Source organism: Mastigoproctus giganteus, chromosome 4 (assembly GCF_048544385.1).
Source record: "Mastigoproctus giganteus isolate SK-2022 chromosome 4, ASM4854438v1, whole genome shotgun sequence".
In the NCBI taxonomy this organism is placed as follows: domain Eukaryota; kingdom Metazoa; phylum Arthropoda; class Arachnida; order Uropygi; family Thelyphonidae; genus Mastigoproctus; species Mastigoproctus giganteus.
The window spans coordinates 120,425,560-120,448,788 of record NC_143578.1 but is presented as its reverse complement, the minus strand read 5'-3'; the positions used below and the strand labels follow the sequence as shown (position 1 = coordinate 120,448,788).

The 23,229-nt window shown below is 38.0% G+C and overlaps 1 protein-coding gene across 2 annotated transcripts in view; it reads right to left on the bottom strand.

The window, feature by feature from the left end:
• LOC150087026 (tubulin polyglutamylase complex subunit 2) overlaps positions 1–18,664 on the bottom strand; it is a 153,507-nt gene extending 134,843 nt beyond the window's left edge. The window contains exons 1-2 of one of the 2 annotated variants that reach the window (XM_090371756.1): positions 18,585–18,664; positions 10,463–10,542 (exon numbers count right to left, since the gene is read on the bottom strand). In XM_090371756.1, coding sequence (XP_090227882.1) covers positions 10,463–10,542; positions 18,585–18,633 — 129 coding nt within the window. In that variant the 5' untranslated portion in view covers positions 18,634–18,664. Of the gene's footprint in view, positions 1–10,462; positions 10,543–18,245; positions 18,554–18,584 lie in introns of those variants that run through there. The other variant, XM_090371755.1, reaches the window with a different exon arrangement.
• Positions 18,665–23,229: the final 4,565 nt, after the last annotated feature.

Below are 23,229 nucleotides of genomic sequence, written 5' to 3'. Positions count from 1 at the left end.
GTTTGCATCAATATAAAGACTATGGACTGGCGACGTTCGGAAGGCACCTAGAGCTATTCTAAGTGCATTATGTTGAATGGTATTTAGGGACTGTAATGCTGATTTTCTAGCTGAGTCATATACGGGTGCACCATAGTCTAGTCTGGATCGGATTATAGTTTTATACAGGTGAAGAAGGGAGAGTCGGTCAGCTCCCCATGACATTGCAGAAAGCACTCTAAGAATATTCATTTTCTTCAAACAAATAGTTTGTATATGCTGTATGTAGTAGTAGTAGCAGCAGTGGCATGTAATGCAAGAAAGCAAGTGTATGAGCTTATGCAGCATCAGCCAAAAAAAAAAAAATGTGTTTCAGGAAGTTTAATTTCTTATCTAATATTAAACCTAAGAATCTAATATTGTCATTACCTGGAATAGCATGATTTCCCAGGCGCAATTCAGGATCAGGGTGCAGTTTTCGCTTCTTGCAGAAGTGTACAGCGACAGTTTTCTCTAGTGACAGTATGTAACCATTTTGTGACATCTATGTTTGTATTTTATTTATTGATAGTTGGAGTTTCCTTTCAATAGAGTACATATTTTGTGAGTGAATGGATATAGTGAGGTCATCGGTATAAAGATAAGTTTCTACTGAATTCGGTATGGTTGTTGTTAGAGTGTGTATTCTAACTGCGAAGAGTGTGGCACTAAGGACTGACCCTTGTGGGACTCCTTCCTTCTGTATGTAGATTTTGGAGAGTGTACCTCGATAACAGACCTGGAGAGTTCGATATTCGAGAAAGCTATGAATTAATGCTGGTAAATGTCCTTTTAATCCTAGGGCATGCAGGTCACGAAGGATACCATGACGCCACATAGTTTCAAAGGCTTTCTCTATATCTAAGCTCACCATAACCAAATGTTCGTTTTTTATGAATGTATTTCACACATTTGCCTCAGCCTTTATCATAAGGTCTAAGGTAGATCTGTTTTTACGAAATCCAAACTGATCGTTGTTCACAGTAGTTTGAGTTTCCAGATACCAGGTAAGGCGACGATGTACCATTTTTTCCAGAGTCTTACCTAAGCAGCTAGTAAGTGAGATTGGTCTATAATTATGCAGGTCTGATTGGTCTTTTCCTGGTTTTGGAATGGGTAGAACTACAGAATGACGCCAGGATAGGGGAAAGTAATTTGCGACAAATATTCAGTTGAAAAGTTTTAGGAGAGAGTAACGAGTTCTCTCATTTAGATTTTTTAACATTAAGTAGTCTTTGCCGTCTGGACCAGGTGCGCTATTGCCTGATTTTTTTAAAGATTCTTCTAATTCATATATGGTAAGTGGTTCATTATAAGAGAGGGCTGACTTTGTTCTGAATTTTATTTTATATTTTTCAGCTACTGATTTGGATTTTAGGAAAGTTGGATCATATGAGGTTGATGCAGAATGGTGAGCAAAAGATTCCACGAGGATGTTTGCAATATTCTCGGGAAGGGTTACCTCTTGTCCTTTATAGACAATGGTTGAGGAGGGAATTGATGGAGACTCCAGTAAGGCATCTTATTTTCTGCCAGATCAGTCCTGCACTTGAGTCTTTAGTGAAAGATGAAGCAAAACGAATCCAAGATTCTTTTTTAGCTTTTTGCCGGATGTATCGGGCCTGGGCTTTAAGTTTCTTGTAGATAATCAGATTGGCAGTGGTTGGATTTTCTCGGAACTGATTCCATGCCTTGTTCTTTTCCCCCTTAGCAGTGTTACATGGCGAATTTCACCAGTAATTTTTGTGTTTGGATCCTTTAATTGAAGTTTTAGGAATGGTCGGAATTTTAGGAAGTTTTAGAAATTAACGGCGTCATCTACGGAGTGATGATGGATAATATCATCATCTAGTGTAACGTTTGATGCATATTTATTCCAGTCAGCTTTTGAGAATTTCCACTTAGTTCGACCACTAACTGGTAAGTTTCTTCTTGTGCAGCGCTTACAGATTATAGGAAAATGGTCACTGTTTAATGGATTTTCTGAAACTCTCCAATCGAAGTCTGGAAATAACATTGGTGAGCATAATGACAGATCTATAGCAGAAGTTGAGCCTGTTGGAAAATGGACATAGGTGTCGGAGCCTGTGTTCAGCAGTGTGATATTATGCTTTACAAGAAAAGCCTCTATCGTGCATCCCTGATTGTCTGTATGTAAAGATCCCCATAACTGGTGATGCGCATTAAAATCACCCAATATGCAGAAAGGAGAAGGTAGTTGTAAGATAAGATCATCTAGTTCAGTTATCGAGCAGTTCTGATTTGGTGAGATATATATGGATACAAGAGTAAGCGTTGTGCCAAGAGCGAGGCGTACTGCAACTACTTCTAAAGTGCTTTGTACAGGAATACGTCTGGACGGGATTTTACTGTCAATCAATATAGCTACACCACCATGTGACCCATGGGCAAAGATCCTGTCTTGCCTGAACAAGGTATAGTTTTTAACAGAAAGTGTCACTTGTAGAGAGAGATTCATTTCTTGTAGACAGATGCCTACTGGATGATGCTGATTTATCAAGCATCAATCAAGTCATGAATATCGTCTATATTGCTACGGAGGCCTCTACAATTCCATTGAATCAACTGATCCATTATTTAGCTTTTGAAGTAGAAAGTATTTCTGACTGTTTTTTAGAGCCAATCTGTTTATGGCGTTCCAGTTTTATTTTATCTTTTCTCGGGAAAGTGGGTCGTGCAGTATCCACGTTTTCCTCAGCATGTATTTCTAAGAGGGTTTCATCATTGTTGGTGGTGTTATCGGTTTCCATATCTGCAGTTAAAGTATTTTGCAGTTTAAGATTTCTCAGACTTTCAGTATCTGAATGTGATGGAGTAATAGTTGGTGGTACAGTGACTGGGGTATTATTTGCTTGGTCTTTTACTTGTTCTTTAGGGGACTCCTGTGGATTCGCTAGAACAGCCCGAGCCCAGCCGGAAATGGATGTAGCTGGTGGTATGGACACTTCAGTTTGGGTTCCTTCTGATTTGTATTTTTGTGTTGCAGCTGCATATGTGAATTTCGGTACTGTGAGCAAAACTTGATTCTTTGCTTCTTGATAAGTCACTTTGTTTTCTATTTTGTATTTCTGTATCTTCTTTCCTGTTTTCCAGGTTTCACAAACTTTTGAGTAAGCTGGATGGCTACCGTTACAGTTTGGACATACTGGTGTTTGTGCTGGGCAGTCTGTCTGAGTGTGTTCCTTGGATCCACAGTTGGGGCACACTGAAACCCCTCTACACACACTGTTTGAGCATGGCCAAATTTTTGGCACTTGAAGCACCTGAGCGGATTAGGGATATAAGGTCGGATATGACAGTTCAGATATCCAGCCTTAACTGTAGCTGAAAGGATTGGTGTTGAAAAGGTCAGTATAACACTGCGTGTCGGAACCAGTTCACCATCTTTCTTTATTTTAATTCGCTTTGCCTGTATAACTTTTTGATCTTGTAGCTCTTGGACTAATTCCTCTTCAGTAACATTTAATAAGTCCCACTCAGAGAGCACTCCTTTGGATGAATTTAGGGTGGCATGTGGAGCTACTGTGACAGGAATATTCGCAAATTTTGAGATTCTTAGTAGGGCTTCAGAGTGCCTACTATTCATAGTCTCTATAAGTAGATCTCCGGAGCGGAGTCCTTTCACCATTTAGGTGGTCCGGCAGCATTCTCGAGACATTTCTCAATAAGAAATGGAGAAAGTGCACCTATCGGTTGACTTGTTTGGGAATGTATTAAAAGAAACAGTGGTGATTCCATTTTTGGAAACTTCTGTTCTTTGTCTCTTAGGATGGAAAGTGTCAAATTCAGTTTGGTCTGTCCTTGGACAGGTTGAGACACGAGGCTCAAAATATGGATAACTATCTTTGTGATCCATATCAGCTCCTTTTAGCCCTTGGCAGAGAGCCTTTTCTGCCAAGGTTACCGCCCCCCCCCCCACAGGGAGGCAGAAGCAGTGCCGCTAGAGTGACCAAGCGGTGTAAGTTAGTTTGTTAGTTTAAGGAAAGAAAAAAGGTGGTTTTCCTTTCTGTAACTTACTTACAATTCGTAAGAGTAAGTTAACAATAAATAACTTTAAACGTAAGAAAAACTTTCCAAATTAACAAGAACTGTCGCAGTGAGAAAGTGCTTTGTAAATAGCTCAGAGAATCGCTCGATCACAATAACGCTTGGCACCTGGGGCCGTAAATCAACCAAAGTTGTGCAGTGGCAACATTACATAATATGACATCATTACATTATATGACAAAATGATAATGTAATTTTTAATTAGAAAATTAAAATTGCATACTTTAAGTGTAAAACTTTGATGCAGCCATTATGCAAGAATGAATGCACATGTCAATGCAGTAATAGACAATAGAAATGAATGTAAGATACATGGCTTACATTTAGTTTTTTTTAATGGCTGCCATTCCATAAAAATATGCTACTTTTATATTCCAGCAAAACCCCATACCTCAGAGGCATTTATAGCTAATCATTCGAAAATGAATATAAACCTTTATAATAGTCATGTTGTTGTTATTTGGTTTTTAGGAGCATTAGCAACTAAGGCCATATTGCTCCAGGGATATGCGGTGGTCATTCCCTGACCTTTCCACATCCTCCATATTTTTTATAATAGTTATGTGAACTTGAACACTCATCATCTCAAATGCATGTGCAACTGCACTCCTGCATTGACTACTTGGCTGTCAGGCCTAATATTTGCTTCACTGCATCATTTTGCCAAGAATTATATTTATCTATATACGAGAAGTGTAGTCACTGAGGTGAAGCACAGGGTATTACATCATATTAATAAGCAACATTTCTAAAATCTGCCCTAGCACTTTTTTGTTACGATTATGAGTTATTTCTGAATTCATAAACAATTTATATATTATTTGAGCTATTCATAAGTACAAAAACTTATACGATTCTGAGTATGTTGGTTACTAGTTCAACTACTGATTCCATTGTGCCACTTATAACATAACTCAGCAGTAGTAGTAGTGTGGCACGCCTCATAGACACCACTCAAAAATAACGTTCCCGTTATTAACTGAATTTTTTTACCACCCTAAATAGAGTCAAACTTTTACGAAAATAGTTTATGAAGTGATTTTCTTAGAGAATTTGGTACAAAAACCTGTCAGGTGCCCCTGTCACTACCATTTTTGTAACCATTTGGATTTTTCTTGAAGAATGGCATAGTATCAGACAAGCACTGACGTTCTATTTGCTTAAAGTTTAGGTTACTTGTGTTTCCTTTCCTACTAGGTCAATAAAAATCTCTTTAAAAATTCATTATTGTTTTCATACACAGCTTGTTTTAAAAATTTTAATATATTTTTTGAAACTTTAAGTTACATACAAGAATTACATTAAAAAATATGCAATACTGGCATTTTTCAAGCAGAATTCAATTTCTCACACTTTGCTTGAAGAATGGAATGATACTGGGCAAGAGCTGATACTGTTTGTTTTCTGATTACTTCTTTTTTCCTCTCCCACTGGGTAAATAAACATCTACTGTCTTACCTAGTTGTCTTTAAAAAATGTCTTATTATTCTCTCAAAATAGCCAATATTCTGTGGGCAACATAAGCAATTTCGAATTTTGCATATTGTGAAGGGTGCCAAATGCGAAATAAATTTTGAAATAAGCCTGAAAATGGAGATAATCAATAGTACTGAATATACATAAGTATTATGTATATTTGAGTGGCCCAGTGTTTAAGGCACTTGCCTGTGAAAGAGGTTGACCTCAGTTCGAATCCAACCAAATTATTTTATCCAAGGAAGTACAGCCAGTCGACATCGTTGGACAGCGAAGTGTCAAGTCAGTTGGGGTGACATAACCACAGGGAAAAAAAAATTGAAAGTAGGAGTGTGTTATAGGCCTAATGACTCTGATGAGTATAATAAACAACTGTACAGAGAAATAGAGTGGGCCAGTAAATCAGAGTGTCTTATAATGGGGGATTTTAATTTCCTGGATGTTGACTGGAATTTGTGAGTTGATCACTCACACACTATCAAGGCTTTTGTGGATTTATTGGATGAATGTTTTCTACAGCAGCAGCATGTTCGAGAGCAAATAGAGGGAGTAATACTCTTGATCTGATTATCAGTAGTGATTCTTCATGCATTAAGAATCTGCAGATAAAGGAACCACTGGGTGTCAGTGATCACAATGTGCTGATGTGAGATTTACTCAAAGAGGTAACTACCATCAGAGATAAAGGGAAGGGTTTTTGCTTTTGTAAAGGTGACTATGGTTTATTTATTTAAATTCTATATGGTGGGACCAACTGATGATGTTACCAACAGCAAATTCAAAATGGGAAATATTCAAAGAATTAATCTTGGAAGCTACTAGGATTTCATACCAACTAAGAAATACTGTTCAAGGATTTGGCCTAAATGGATGTCAGATGAACTAATGAGACAGTAATAGAAGCATATGATGCAAGAAAGCAAGCGTATGAGCTTATGTAGCATCAACCAAAAAAAAAAAAAAAGGTGGCATTTGGCAGAGAATAAAATTGCATAGGATACACATAAATTAACAGGTGACACGGAAGCCTATGATAGATATAAGCCGGTCTTTAACTAAATCACAAAGGAGGTTAGGCAGGCAAAAGCAGATTATGAGAAATCTTTGGCAAAGGATGCAAAGAAAAATGGCAAAGAGTTCTTTACTTATGTAAACCCTACAAGGAAGGAGGATGAATCAGATTGGTCCACTTGATATCGATGGTTCAACTGTTAATGATCCCACTCAGGTAGCTAACAAAAAAATTAGTATTTTGCATCTACATTCACACATGAGGAGTTATTCAGGGATGGGGAATGCCACAGGTGAATTAAACTCTGGCAGTGAGCCAGATGATTTTGTAATAACTGAGAGCACAGTGGAGGAGAAATTGTTGAAGATAAACATAAGAAAGGCACCTGGGGTAGATGGGATCTATCCAGTTATATTAAAGGAGATAGAAAAGGAAGTAAGCAAACCCTTAGCCATAATTCTGAGAGCTTCCTTGGACTCAGGTGAGGTAGCCATGGACTGGAGATGTGCAAATGTGACTGCAATTCACAAAGGAGAATTGAGTAATTACAGACCTGTTAGTTTAACTTCTGTTTCAGGGAAATTAATGGAGGCACTGGTTAAAGAAGCACTGCAGGATCATCCAGACAAGACTTCAGTTATAGCTCGGACACAGCATGGGTTTGTTAAGGGGAAGATTTGTCTGACCAATTTGATTGGATACTATGATGTGGTCACAAAGGAACTGGATGCAAAGAATAATTTTGATATCATATACTTGGATCTTAGAAAGGCTTTTGATAATGTTGCACATGGAAAATGCTACACAAATTGGAGCAGTGCAGGCAAATTGCTGCTATGGATAAAGGGATGGTTGAGTGGGAGAAGACAGAGTGGTATTCAATGGACACTGCTCTTTGTGGACTTATGTTATTAGTGGAGTCCCCCAGGGTTTAGTGTTGGGTTCATTGTTGTTTTCTGTATTTATTAATGATATTGATGATGGTATATCAGGCTTAATGTCCAAGTTTGCAGATGATACGAAGTTCGGCAGGGTTGTTAATTACACTAATGGCAGTACGCTGCTGCAACAGGATCTAGACAAGTTGAGCGGTTGGGCTGAGAGGTGGCAACTGAAGTTTTAACATTGACAAAAGAAAACTACTGCATATGGGAAGCAGTAACCCCAGAGCATATCAACTGTGTGGTACTACACTGAAAGTGGTAGAGAATGAAAAGCACCTGGGAGTAATTGTGCAGTGAGATATGAAGTTTTCCGAGCAATGCAGATGGTCTGCAAGAGTAGCTCATGGTGTCTTGTCAATGATATACAAGAATTTTTCTAGTAGGGATAAGGAGGTGATTATCCCCTTGTATAAGGCAATGGTCAGGCCACACCTTGAGTACTGTACACAGGTCTGGAGGCCTCATTTTAAGAAGGATGTAGAGCTGCTGGAACGAGTACAGAGAAGGGAAACAAGATTAGTGAATGCAACAAAGGGTTGCTCTTACAAAGAAGGCTTAAGTTTTGTAAATTACAGTGTCTGGAAACTAGGCACCTGCAAGGTAATCTGATTGAGGTGTATAACGCCTTGAATGGTTTGAGCATGCCCAATGCTGATGGGATTCTTTTTCTTGCTCAGAATAATCACCTGACAGGGCATAAATTCAAATTGAGGAAAAGACAGTTGTAGGATAGATGTGCGGACATTTGCCATTAACCAGCGGGTGGTTGATCCAACGACAGATGGAACAAACTTCCATCTGTTGTTGTAGAAGTTGGTAGCTTAAATAGATTCACAGCAGAACTAGACAAACATTTTGAGCGAGTGGATGGGTGAAATGTGAAGGGTTTTTTTTGCTGTTGCTACATAAGCTTGCTTTCTCTCACATCATGTGCCTTTACTAATGCTAAAGTTTTTTAAATTTTTTAATAATACAGGCAGTTCCTGCTCTAGAAGTTTCCCCCTTAAAAGTTCTTTTTTTCAAATATCAAATATCAACAGAATCAAAATATGAACATTAATTGCAATAAATAAATGCTAAATATTCATAAATACGACATTTCAAAACACGTGCGTAGCTATACAATACATTATTGCTGTGCATGTGTTTATCTGTCCAGGCAGAGAAAAGGAGGGACGTCCAACTCTTAAAAAATTTTAAACGAATTCCATATTTTAGGTGCAATAAAAATAATAAAATGAGCCTGGGACAAAATTACAGAGAATAACATGAAGGGTGTTTTGAATAAACTGTCATCCGTTTATTGATAATTTTGAATAATTTCAAGAACCAGCAGAGATCGTACAAAATGAAACAGAAGCAGTCGTTAATGTTGCTAATGAAATTGCAGCTTGACATTTCTTCAACTGACATCACTGATCTGTTTCAAACAGATAATGGAGAGCTCACAAATGAAGACCTCATTGAAATGGCAAAATGTGAAGAAGCTAAGGAAGATTTAACAGCTGAAACTGCTGTTCATTCTGTCACTCTCAAGGGGCTTGACGAAAATTTTCAACACACAGAAAAAGCAATTGAGATTTTTGAATCACAAGATTCAAATTTCGAGTGCGCTAGAAAAGTTGCTACAGATTTTAAAAAATGCTCATGCATGCTATCATGAAATTTATAAAGAAAAGAGAAGACTGTCTTGAAAACAAAAAGGACTCTTGAAGCATTTCAGAAGAAGACGAGTCCTTGTGCTTCCAACAAACCAACAAGTGCCGAGCCAACAATGAGTGAAAAATCATCAACGAGTGTGAATTTAGTTGATGATGATGATGATGGATAAAAATTCTTTAACATTTGTATGATATAAATAATTTCTTTATTATTATAATTTCTTGATTTTAAAAGCTATGTTTTCATTTCTTTGGATAAATAAATCATTGTTTAAGCATAAACTTTTGTTTTGTTGACCTTCATTTAACATTACTATGGTCAAATTTCATGAGAATGTAACCTCTGTTTATGTCTATGGGAAATAAATTCCTGAATAAAATGAATTAACTTGTAAAGTCGGGAACTAACTGTATTTATATACATAATAGGCAGAAATACATGGTAAGAGCAGTTTTAAATTCACACACTTAACCAGGGCTGGATTTTGGTGTTTGTAGGCCCTAGGCACTTTTATTCCAAAATGTGCTAAAAAGAGGGATAAAATGTTTCTTCTATTTTAACACTTTGACTGCGAATCATGTCAATTAACGAGACTCAAGTTTCAACTATAATAAATGATAGCCTCAATAACCACCTCAATTGATGGAGTGACCATCACTTTGATCCTTCTAGTTTCGAGAACAGTCGCTAGATAGTGTATGCATATTGAATTGAAGCTCCTAGAGCCAATTGCACACGTTTTCTCAGCTCGTTTTTCGTTAGTGACAGTGAAAAGAGTGAACTGTTGTTTTTTTTTTTTTTAATTTTTGCTTTCCTTCATAAGCCCAAAATTTTGTAGGCCCTGGGCACTGTACCTATGGTGCCTAATGAGAAATCCGACCCTGCACTTAACAGTCTTTTGAATTGGAAAATGTAAGAAACTAAGAGAATGATGCATCTATTTTATGCCTGAAAAGTTTATTTGCAATTTTTAGTCAAATTAATATTTTTTTTTTAAATAAAAGGGGTTTTAAAAATTTTAGTAAAAGTTAAATACAATAAGTGTTGCAATCCAGTAAAAAAAAAAAAAAAACAGGAAATATTGGCACTTTTCAATCATAATTAAAAAAAAAAAAAAAAAAAACTCGAAATTATTTTCAAAAATTTAAAAAAAAAATGGGCCCCTGTCAAGTGCTACCACTCACGTGTTAAATAGAAAAATTTTTATTGCTTAGAAAATTATCAATAGCAAATTAAAATTTTGTTCATTTATATCTTTGGTAGAAAGGATATAGTTGAGTACCTGTTTCCATGTTAATAATGCTGCATCATCAACTGCCTCTTTCTCAACTACAGTCACATTACTAACACAAGGGAGGCTTTCTGAAAATGGAAACATAATATTAGCCAAGGCAAACTATTATATCAGGTGCAATCATTAAGTAATATGATTGATTAACCTATAATATATAAATGCCAGTACTTTTCATTTTCCACTTCTGCTTGTAGTACCTTATTCACAGTGCATTGCAAACAACAAAACAATGTACACACTGCATTATATTTTAAAGTGCTGAGGCTTTTACAATTACTAATGACCTCACACAGATTGTTCATTTACCTACAGAATACCAGACAATCCTAATACCCAACAATCTTGGGTCTTTTTCTCGCAAAACAATCCTTCAAAGTACACTGCTGAGGTCAGTGTTCCTCTAGGCACCTCAGATCACAAACTGGTGATGGTCTCTTCTTGAATGGAACCTTTCTCTTGTAGATATTCTCAACTTTGTGTTTTGGCATTACAAGAATGCAAAATGAGACAATCTTTAAGATTTCTATTCTTCCTTTCCTTGGGTTGAATTACTGTTTTACATCTGATGTCAATTTTTGCTCAGATTGGATCAGTGATATTATTCTTGTATGGATGAAATCCTTTATTTCAGAGTTGACCTTAAAATCTTTTCTAAAACCTTGGTTTTCCAATAAATGTGCTAAGGCATTCTAGATTAGAATGTTGCACATTACAACTGACATGCATCCAAATGTCCAGGTTCATTTAATGCCTATACTAAAGCTTGTAACAATTGTAAACCAGTTATTAATAACACCAAATGGTAAATGGTAGTTGTATATTCTGGTCTCTTGCCAAAGCTATTGGTCATAACTTTTGCCCATCTATACCCCACCTCTGTTAAAATCCAATGGTTTTATTGCCTCCTCAGCTAAAGATAAAGTCACTTACTAGCACCCTACTCTAACTTTTGTATTGATGATTTTAGTAACCCACCTCCTTTCATTCCCAGTAAACACTGAATGTTTCCTGTGATCTTCCATCAAAAAGGATTTTCAACAGTCTTTATGCCAAGAAACCTTACCCTGCACAACCAGCTTCAACTTTTCATATATCCCACTACACACATTACATCTCCAGGTAATTCTCAATGGGGCAAAGATAACTTAGTTAATTACAATCCTTCCAAACCTGTCTTATATCTTGCAAAAAGGAGTATACAGCTTCTATGCTTATCTTCAATGACATTCAAGATTTCTAAACAAGTTCACATATCTCTAATTAGGGATTGTCCTGACTTTAATCTTTTTTGACATAAGCACATCACAAATATTGTTTCCTCTGCATCTAATAAACTGGGTTTTCTCTTTCAATCTCAGCATTACTTTTCTTCTAAATGATTACTCACTTGTAAAAATCCCAAATCTGCCTTATATAGAATATTGTTTCGACATCTGGGGTGATGTTCCCAAAACCTCCCTCAGGCTTCTTGACTCCATTCAAAAGACGGCAATCAGGTTAATTAATGGCCAGTCTCTTACAAAGTCTCTCTACTCTCTGTCTTAGAGAGAGAGAGAGAGAATCTTTATTGCAACCTGAAATTAAGATGACCCCCACTTAATGCTGATAATTCGTTCCTGAAAAACAGAGAGCTAAGTGAGTGCCGCATTCCCATAAGGTAACATATGTATTTGTGAGTTGCGGTCTATTCCATAGGATATTTCCTAATCAATAATAAATGGCAGTGAAAATACGCACAAATGTCGGTTAAAAATATTTAATATTCAAATTTTTGTACTTATAAAATATTCTACATTACATATGCTATGTGGTAATTAACTAAAATCATGAATTTATTAATCTGATGGCCCCGTTCTCTCGAGTTTTAGTATCTTCGGACTGAAAAATGTGTCGATTTTGGGTTGTGCTTTGGCCTTCTTTCTCTCGTTGTACAGCATCATGTAGGGATTCATTTCTTTCTTCAAATTTCTTATTACCTTGGCATTCATTCAATGTCAGGGTCGTTCTCCCGGAAATAATCACACCTTGAAAAGCTTCAGTAAGTCCTTTTGCAGTCAGCGACTTCATTGGTTCTTCATCTGTAGTATCTTGATCATCTTCTCCCTCAATAGCAAGCTCTTGTTCTTTTATCATTTTCATTAGTTCTTCATTAGAGAAGCCATCCCTGTCGTTGTCGATCATCTCTTGTATGTCATCATCACCATTTTCAACTAATCCTGCTTCTTTTCCGAACTCAACAATTTGTGTTTTAACATTTTCAATGGAATCATCAGGTTCCTGGGAATGCTTTATGCAATTCTTCCGAACTTTCCTCCACACTCCATTCATGGTTTTCTGAGTCACTTCATCCCAGGCACTTGAAATGTTGTAGATGGCAGTTTTATTGTTATAGGATTTCCAAAACTCCTTTAGGCTCAGTACATTTTCAGGTTGATGGCTTTAATAGCTTGAGAAAAGGTGTTCCTTTTCCCTTTAAATGTGGCAATTACACCTTGGTCCGTTGGTTGGATCAGAGATGTAGTGTTTGGAGGCATGTAAAAAATGCTTATATGATTTTTCGTCTCCTAAGCTCTCTTTGCTTGTGTGTCCTCACACGTTGTCCATGATCAGAATTTCTTTGTAATCAGTGTAATACCACAGAGTCGGTACGTTTCTCTTGGGTTACTGCTACCCATATGCAGTACTTCGCATTTGTCAATGTTAAACTTCAGTTGCCACTTCTCGGCCTATCTGCCTAACATTTCTAGATCCTGTTGCAGTAGCATACTGTCATTAGAGTTATTAACAACCCTGCCAACTTTTGTATCATCTGTAAACTTGGACATTAAGCCTGATATACCTTCATCGATATCATTGATAAATATACAAAACAACAATGGGCCCAGCACCGAACCCTGGGGGACTCCACAAATAACATTAGTCCACATAGAGCAGTGACCATTTATTACGACTCTCTGTCATCTCCCACTCAACCATCCCTTTATCCATTGTAGCAACTTGCCCTTATTGCCATACTGCTCCAATTTGTACAGTAGTCTTCCAGGTACAACAATATCAAAAGCTTTCCTGAAATCCAAGTATATGATTTCCAAATTATTTTTAGCATTGTGACCACCTTGTAGTATCCAATCAAATTGGTCAGAGAAGACTTCCCCTTAACAAACCCATGCTGTGAACAGAAGTTAAACTAACAGGTCTATAATTATTTGAATCACCCTTTGAACCCCCCCCCCTTTGTGAATTGGGGCTATATCTCCAGCCCATTGGGACCTCCCCTGACTCTAAGGATACTCTCATAATTATGGCTAAGGGTTTGCTTACTTCCCTTGCTGTCTCCATTATAACTGGATAGATTCCATCTGCCCCAGGTGCCTTTTTTATGTTTAACTTCAACTCCTCATGTGTGAATGTAGATGCAATATACTCAATCAGTTTATCAACTACTTGGGCAGGATCATCAACTGCTGAACCATCAATATCCAGTGGACCAATCTGATTCATTCCCTTCCTTCTAGAGTTTACATAAGTAAAGAACTTTTTGCTGTTTTTCTTTGCATCCTTTGCCAAAGATTTCTTGTTATCTGCCTTCACCTACCTAACCTCCTTTGTGACTTGATTACAGATTAGCTTATATCTGTCATAGGCTTCTGTGTTACCTGAATTTTGTCCCAGGGAACTCACATCTGGTGAGTATGGGCTTGGCAAACCCAGGGTCCTCAGCTGGATATCATCAGTCTTTTATTTCTTGGCGATTTCCTTCTACTTCTCTTTCTCTCTCTCTCAGGGTAACTCGGGAATTTTTTTTTTTTTTTTGGCTGGTGCAGCATAAGCCTCAGGCTTCCTTGCACTATATAGCTAATAATAATAATAATTTATATTCATTCTCTGCCATGAGCTTCATTAATTCATCCGACATCTATTTAGGCCTGAACCTTGAATAGTATTTCTTAGTTGGTATGAAAAGTCTGGTAGCCTCCAAGATTAAGTCCCCAAAGGCTTCCCATTTAGAATTCACCGTTGGTAACATCATCAGTTGATCACACTCAATAGAATTTAAAAACTGTCGGAGACTTCTGTAGTCAGTCACCTTTATGAAAACAAAACCCCTTCCCTTTACCCTTGATCGTAGTTACACATTTAAGTAAATCCCATATCAGTACACTGTGACCACAGTCACCTAGTGGTTCCTTTATCTGCAAATTCCTAATGCATGCATCATCACTGCTGATAATCAGATCAAGGGTATCACTCCCTCTGGTTGCCCATCGAATATGTTGCTGTAGAAAACAATCCTCCAATAAATCCACAAAATCTTGCTAGCGTGTGAGTGACCAACTCACAAGTTTCATTCAATATCTGGAAAGTTAAAATCCCCCAGTACAAGACATTCTGATTTACTGGCCCATTCTATTTCTCTGCACAATTGCTCATTATACTCATCAGATTGGCACCTCCGTAGCCAGGTGGGAAGGAGCAGCAGTGCGTAGCACACGCTTCTTGATTAAACCGGGGTTCGAGCCCGTCACCACCAAATACGGAGGATGCGGAAAGGTCAGGGAATGACCACCGCATGACCCGGAGCAATATGGCCTTAGTTGCTAATGCTCCTTAAAAAACCAAACAAACAAACAAACAACAAACTCATCAGATTCACTAGGCCTGTAACATACCCCTACTCTCATTTATCCTTTCCCACTACTTATGTCACACCAAACAGACTCAAAATTGCATTGTCCACCCACATCAATTGGATGCACTTCCTTAGATTTTATGTGTTTCTTAACTAACAACATAACCCCTCCTTCCTTCCTGTCCTGTCTATCCTTCCTGTACACATTGTACTCTCCCAAATTGCAATTCTGCACTGCTTTTGTCTGTGTAATACCATGTCACTGATATCCCAACAATATCTGTGTTTGATGTCTTGACTAGCACTTCAAGCTCATCGAATTTATTAACTATACTCCTAGCATTGGTGAACATGCACTTGTTTCTACTCTTAGTTACCCTAACACAGCCCATATATTTACTTGTTCCACTATGACTCCCAGCAGTCCTGGAAATCCCCATTGCCTTGCTTTCCAGGCTGCTGCTCAATTGCATTTCAATAGAAGTAGTGCAAGAATCACTTTTACCTCTGCCAGCAGCTCAGCAGCTACTGTTAATCTATTAGTCCGTGTATCTCCCCCCCAAGCTAGCAGTTTTCCGACCCACCTAATTCTACCTCGATAGCATCAGCAAATATTCTTGCACCCTTTCTATTTAAGTGTATTCCATCCCTATAGAAGCAGTCTCTCCTGTTAACAAGCACAGACCAGGCTGAGAAAAATTCTACCCCTTGAGCCTTGCACAATCTCTCCAGGGCCGAATTGATCGACAAGGCTCTCATCATATACTCCCTCCTATCGTGTCTGGGTAGAATTGCAGACACTTTCAAATTCATTTTCTGAATATACAGTTGCGACGATATTATTCCATAAAAATTTGTGTAAAATTAAACAGTAGTGAAACCATTCTGTTCCCTTGTACCTCCTGCTAGATTCACGAACAGTCTCTCTGTTCGTGAATTTCTTTACAATGGACCCCCAAGCCTTTGGGGGAACTAGACCAGATGATATGGTGCTTTCAGCACTGTAGTAGTAGTGGCATGTGCTGCAAGAAAGCAAGTGTATGAGCTTATGCAGCATCAGCCAAAAAAAAAAAAAAAAATCACACCATTCCCTCCAAATGCCTGTCCAGTTCCTCCTTAAATTTATTCAACCTATCAACTTCCACGACAGATGGAAGTTTGTTCCAGCAATTAACCACAAGCTGGCTAAATGCAAATTTTCGCACATCTATTCTACATCTGTCCTTTCTTAATTTGAATTTATGCCCCCTTAGGTTCGTAATCTGAACAAGTGGAAGGATCCCATCAGAATTCAGCTTGCTCGACCCATTCAAGGCCTTATACACCTCAATCAGATCACCGCGCAGGTGCCTAGTCTCCAGCCACTGTAATTTGCAGAACTTAAGCCTCTCTTGGTAAGAGGATCCCTTCATTCCCCTCACCAATCTTGTTGCCCTTCTCTGTACACGCTCAAGTAAATCTACATCCTTGCTAAAATGAGGCCTCCAGACCTGTACGCAGTACTCAAGGCGTGACCTGACCATTGCCTTATACAGAGGGACAATCACCTCCTTCTCCCTGCTAGCAAAATTCCTATATATCATTGACAAAACCCCATGACCTGCCCTGGCAGCCTGTCTGCATTGTTCAGAAAACTTCATATCTCACTGCACAATTACCCCCAGGTCTTTTTCATTTTCTACCACCTTAAGTATAGTACCACACAGTTGGTACATTTCTCTGGGGTTACTTCTACCCATATGCAGTACTTTGCATTTGTCAAGGTTAAACTTCAGTTGCCACTTCTTAGCCGATCTACCCAAATTATCTAGATCCTGTTGCAGTAGCACACTGCCATTACTGTCATTAACAACCCTGCCAACCTTTGTATCATCTGCAAACTTCAACATTAAGCCTGATATACCTTCATCAATATCATTGATATATATACAAAACACCAGTGGACCTAACACCGAACCCTGTGGGACTCCACTAATAACATTAGTCCACGAAGAGCAGCACCCATTGATTACCACCCTCTGTCTTCTCCCACTTAACCATCCTTTTATCCTTTGTAGCAACTTACCCTTAATACCATTCTTCTCCAATTTGTACAATAGCTTCCATGCGCAATAGTGTCAAAAGCTTTCCTGAAATCCAAATATATGATATCAAAATTATTTTTTGCATCCAGTTCCTTTGTAACCACATCATAATATCCATCATAATATTCCCTTAACAAACCCATGCTTGGTCTGAATTATTCCTGCAGTCTTGTCTAAATGATCCTGCAGTACATCTTTAACCAGTGACTCCATTATTTTACCCGGAACAGAAGTTAAACTAACTGGTCTGTAATTACTTGTTACCCTTCAATCTCCCTTTGTGAATTGGGGACACATTTGCACATCTCCAGTCCGTGGAGAATTCCCCTGAGTCCAAGGATGCTCTCATAATTATGGCTAAGGGTTTGTTTGTTGCTTTGCCGCCTACTTTAATATAACTAGATAGATCCCATCCACCCCAGGTGCATTTCTTAGGTTTAACTTCAACAATTTCTCCTCCACTTTGCTCTCAGTTATTACAAAATTATTAAGTATCCTACTACAATTTGATAACCTTCTGCCATTTTCAAACCTTAATAATTCCTCATGTGTGAATGTAGATGCAAAATACTCATTCAGTTTGTTTGCTATCTTAGCAGGATAATCAACAGTTGAACCATCGATGTTAAGTGGACCAATCAGATTCATCACCTTCCTTTTAGAGTTTGTGTAAGTAAAGAAATCCTTGCTGTTTTTCTTAGCATCTTTTGCCAAGGATTTCTCGTAATCTGCCTTCGCCTGCCTAACCTCCTTTGTGACCTGATTACAGACTAGCTTACATCTGCCATAGGCGTCTGAGTCACTTGATAATTTATATGCATCCCATGCATTTTTCTTCTCTGTTACAAGTCTCATTAGATAACCATTTAGGCCTAAACCTTGAACAATATTTTTTAATAGGTATGAAACTTAGTAGTTTCCAAGATTAATTCCTTGAATGCTCCCCACTTAGAGTTTACTGTTGGTAACATAGTGAGTTGATCCCTCTGTACAGAATTTAAAAACTGTCGGAGATCTGTCAACCAACAGATGAAACAACGCGATTTTTAAGACTCACCCAAGTATTTTACCATTCCCAACGTAAGGTTATCCATAAAAGAATCCATTTTTCAGTAAGCTTTTCAGCTTCAAATTTGCACTTAACATTAACTTATCACGGTTCGAAATGAAACTGCGATTAAGCTTATACGTTATCACAGATAATAGTAGTATCGGAGTATCTTATTACTCTGTGATATGTTACTAGCTCCGACTGATCGTTACTAAGCGTGACAGGGTTACTGATTGACAAAACCTAAACCCTCCCAGGGGTTGCGTCCTCGTAGTACTGTGATTGGGAGCTCGACTATCTGTCGACTACTTGTACCAGGGTGTCGAAAACAGGTAGAACTGTTACCGCAAACGGTATTCCTGCAGTTTGGCGTCACAGTGAGCTCCCAAATCATCGCCAGCTCAAACCTGTCGTGAATCGTTCTGATAGAGCAGTTCCCACTCGTCACCGAACCTGTAATTCTGACGGAGCATGCGCGGCGCTTGCTGAATGGGATTCCACAGAAATAATGAAAAATAAGATCATTCAGTTATTTTTTTTATATACTTTTAGTCTGATTTCAGAAAGAATTTAATAATTTCCTACATTTTCAGAAAGAATAATAAAATCTAAGACTTTCAGTATTTATTGTATACTTTTAACTTGTTTAACCCAATACGATCAGATCGTAAGTTACACTTGACTGATCATGCGCGATGCTCACTGTACTGCCTGTCTATACTGTGGTAATTAACTGGTATTATAATATTTTATAATACACTGGTAATGTACTACATACACTGTATATAATATCGCTGTAAATACACCATAGTTAACCCATAAATTTGAACTACGTATGTAGCGTAATAGGCATCGTTTTAATTGTATCTCATATTGTGGTTCCATTTGAAGTACAGTAATACCCCGAAGTTACGCGATAGGTGGGTCCGACGAAAATCGGGTAAGTCGAATTCGCGTAAGTCGGGGTACAACTTTGCATATAAATACATATAAATTTTGCTTAATTGGGACCAAGGACTAACAAAAACACTAGTTTAGAAGAAAAATATTAATAAAATTGCAGTTCTTTATACATATTAATACAAAATATGTATTAAAAAAACAAATGACTTATGTAAAAAGTTATTTCGATGTCGATGGCTTCATAAAATCTAACAAATTCGTCTGACGACACAGCGCCTTCTTTTTTTCACGCAGAATTTATTCGTAGCAAGCTAATAATTTTTTTATTCCTTGCTTTGTAGCTATATCGCGTTCTTCGTTGGAGTCTATCTTTTCTAAAATTTTTAAGCCCTTTACAATTGAGCCCTTTTCAATTTTCAACCTGTCAAGTTTGCAATTGTCATGTGCTTTTCGCCGTTGCTTCATTTAGGCCTGTAGCACGTGCAATATCACACGGTCTTTCATTTCGCTCAAAGCGTTTCACAATTTCATATTTTTTCTCTATCGACAGAGGCGGACTTACCGGGGAACCCCGGTGGGCCAGTGTGATTTTGGCCGTAAACCATAGTATGAGGCCACTATAAATTTTCCCGGGTAAGAATTTTTGATCCAGTCCGCCTCTGTTTATCGATAATTGCTTTTCTTTTTCTCTCTGAATCTGCAGTGTCTTCACCAGGACGCTTCCTTTTCACACCTTTTAATTAAGTATTTTACTCATTTTTAGGGAATAAAGCACAATTACAAAACGAGGAGCACGCTTTATAGGCATAAACAAAGCTGCGCGCATGTAGCAACTAAATAAACAACACCATAAAGGCAGAGATACACTATTAACACCTCACATTTCTAGGGGTTACTACCATAAAACAATAAAAATCCAGTTGCGTTTCTGCTAGTGAAATATGTTATAAACTCGATCTAATTGCATTTGCGATTATACCGATAGCTGGAATTGTGTTGGTTTTTACATTATTATGGTGAAATGTGTTTCCCCTTCACTGATATAAAAAACATAAAAGCAGCAAAGTTGAATTTTGTTCATCTTTCGCTCTCATTCTCCGCCGTCGCACCGTATATCGATAACATATGAAAAACGACCTTGAAGATAGTGGGCGGCAGCGTTGCCAAACGAAAAAATCAAGAACCGCGTAACTCCGAGTTCGCGTAAGTCGGGGTAGCGTAAGTCGGGGTATTACTGTAATGTAATAGCAGCTATCTCGTTGGGAAGGACCACAATATGAGATTACTTACTTCAAGAACATTACTTCAAATAGAACCACAATATGAGATACAATTAAAACGATGCCTATTGCGCTACATACGTAGTTCAAATTTATGGGTTAACTATGGCGTATTTACACCGATATTATATAGTTAATTACTTAAACACATAAGGAATTATGCCTTTGAGCATTTATTTTAGAATACACTGGTAATGTACTACATATTCTCAGTAAATTATTTTGTTTCTGTTTTTTTCTCTATCTCTATTCTGGAAAAATGGCTATTTCAACACGTTTTCAGAAAAAATTAAAAACAATTTCCTGACTATATAAGAATTTCTTTTATATAATAATAAAACCACGTAATTATAAAAACAATATTGGAAATAGCACTTTTATTTAATTACAGCACTGTGTAAACAAATGGAGAGTAGGAGTGTGTGATAGGCCTAATGACTCTGACGAGTATAGTAAACAACAGTACAGAGAAATAGCGTAGGCCATTAAATCAGAGTGATGTATAATGGAGGATTTTAATTTCCCAGATATTGGCTGGAATTTGTGGATTGAACACTCATACACTAGCAAGACTTTTGTAATTTCTTGGATGACTGTTTTCTACAGCAGCATGTTAGGGAGACAAGAAGAGGGGGGAGCTATAGTCTTGATTTGTTTATCAACAGTGATAAAAAAAATCAGGCTTTTGTGGATTTATTGGATGATTGTTTTCTAGAGCAGGTCTCCGAAAAGGCAACTAGAGGGAGTAATCTATTGATCTGATTATCAGCATTGATTATTCATGAATCTGCAGAAAAAGGAACCACTAGGTGGCAGTGATCGCAGTGTGACTAAGGCGGTCTAAGACAGTGTTTAAATTCTATACGGTGGGACCAACTGATGTTACCAACAGCAAATTCAAAATGGGAAGCATTCAAAGAATTAAGACATGTGCCAGAGAAGAAAAATGCATGGTATACATATAAATTAACAGGTGACAGAGACGCCTATGATAGATATAAGCTGGTCTGTAACCAAGTCACAAAGGAGGTTAGGCAGATCACGAAAATCTTTGGCAAAGGATGCAAAGAAAAACAGCAAAGAGTTCTTTACTTATGTAAATCTAGAAGGAAGGGGATGAATCAGATTGGTCCACTGGATATCGATGGTTTAACTGTTGATGATCCTACTTAGGAAGCTAACAAACTAAATTAATATTTTGCATCAACATTCACACACATGAGGAGTTATTCATGGAGGGGAATGCCAGAGGTGCATTAAACTCTGCTAGTAAGCTAGATGATCTTCAATAACAGTAAAATGCAGGAGAAATTGTTGAAAAAAAAAATACTATATTAGGGTTACCCGTAAATGATTACATTAACCTGTATTCGTGTCTGTAAATTGGGTGTGTTCTCTGGTCGATTTGCCTGTTTTGCTGGACGAAAAAACCCCAGTTTCTGAGGGGAAAAACCTTGCTATCTACGCCTGAGACCGACTAACTCAGCCACGGAGTGAAGAAAGCCCACTAAAGTTCCTCGCGTCATCGACGGGATTCGAACCCGGGCCTTTTCCACCCGGTGTGGGGAGGACGGTGACGATACCACTGTGCTACCGACGCAGACTGAAATTGTTGAAGATAAAACATAAGAAAGGCACCTGTGGTGGATGGAATCTATCCAGTTATATTAAAGGCGGAAGCAAAGGAAGTAAGCAAACCCTTAGCCATAATTATGAGAGTTTCTTGGACTCAGGGGTGGTACCCATGGACTGGAGATGTGCAATTGTGATACCAGTTCACAAAGGAAGATCAAAGGCCGACAAAAGTAATTACAGACCTATTAGTTTAACTTCTATTCCAGCGAAGTTAATGGAAGCACTGGTTAAAGAAGCATTGCAGGATCATCTTGACAAGACTTCAGTTATAGCTCGGACACAGCAAGGGTTTGTTAAGAGGGAAATCTTGTCTGACAAATTTAATTGGACACAATGATATGGTCCCAAAGGAACTGGATTCAAAAAATAATTTTGATATCACATATTTGGATCTTAGAGAGGCTTTTGATACTATTCCACATGGAAGAATGCTACACAAATTGGAGCAGTGGGGAATTGAAGGAAAATTTCTGCTATAGATAAAGGGATGCTTGAGTGAGAGAAGAGAGAGAGAGAGAGAGAGAGAGAGAGAGATTGGTAATCGATGAACAGTGCCCTTCGTGGACTAATATTATTGGTGGAGTCCCGCAGGGTTCCGTGTTGGGTCCGTTGTTGTTTTATGCATTTAATAATGATATTGATGATGGTATATCAGGCTTAATGTCCAAGTCTGCAAACGATACGAAGGTCGGCAGGGTCGTTAATGACACTAACAATAGTACACTGCTGCAACAGGATCTAGAAAAGTTGAGCGGATGGGCTGTGAGGTGGCAACTGAAGTTTAACATTGACAAATGTAAATTACTAGATATTGGGAAACAATAATCACAGAACAAAGTATCAACTATGTGGTACTACACTGATAGAGGTAGAGAATGAAAAGGACCAGCGGGTAATTGTGCAGGCAGATATGAAGTTTTCTGAGCAGTGCAGATGGCTCTTGGTGTCTTGTCGATGATATACAGGAATTGTTCTAGAAGGGATAAGGAGGTGAATATCCACTTGAATAAGGCAATGATCCGGCACACCTTGAGTACTGTGTACAGGTATGGAGGCCTCATTTTAAGAAAGATGTCTACTGGAACGAATAGAGCTACTAGAACGAATAGAACGATAGAGCTACTACACAGAAGGGCAACAAGATTAGTGAATGGAACAAAGGGTTGCTCTTA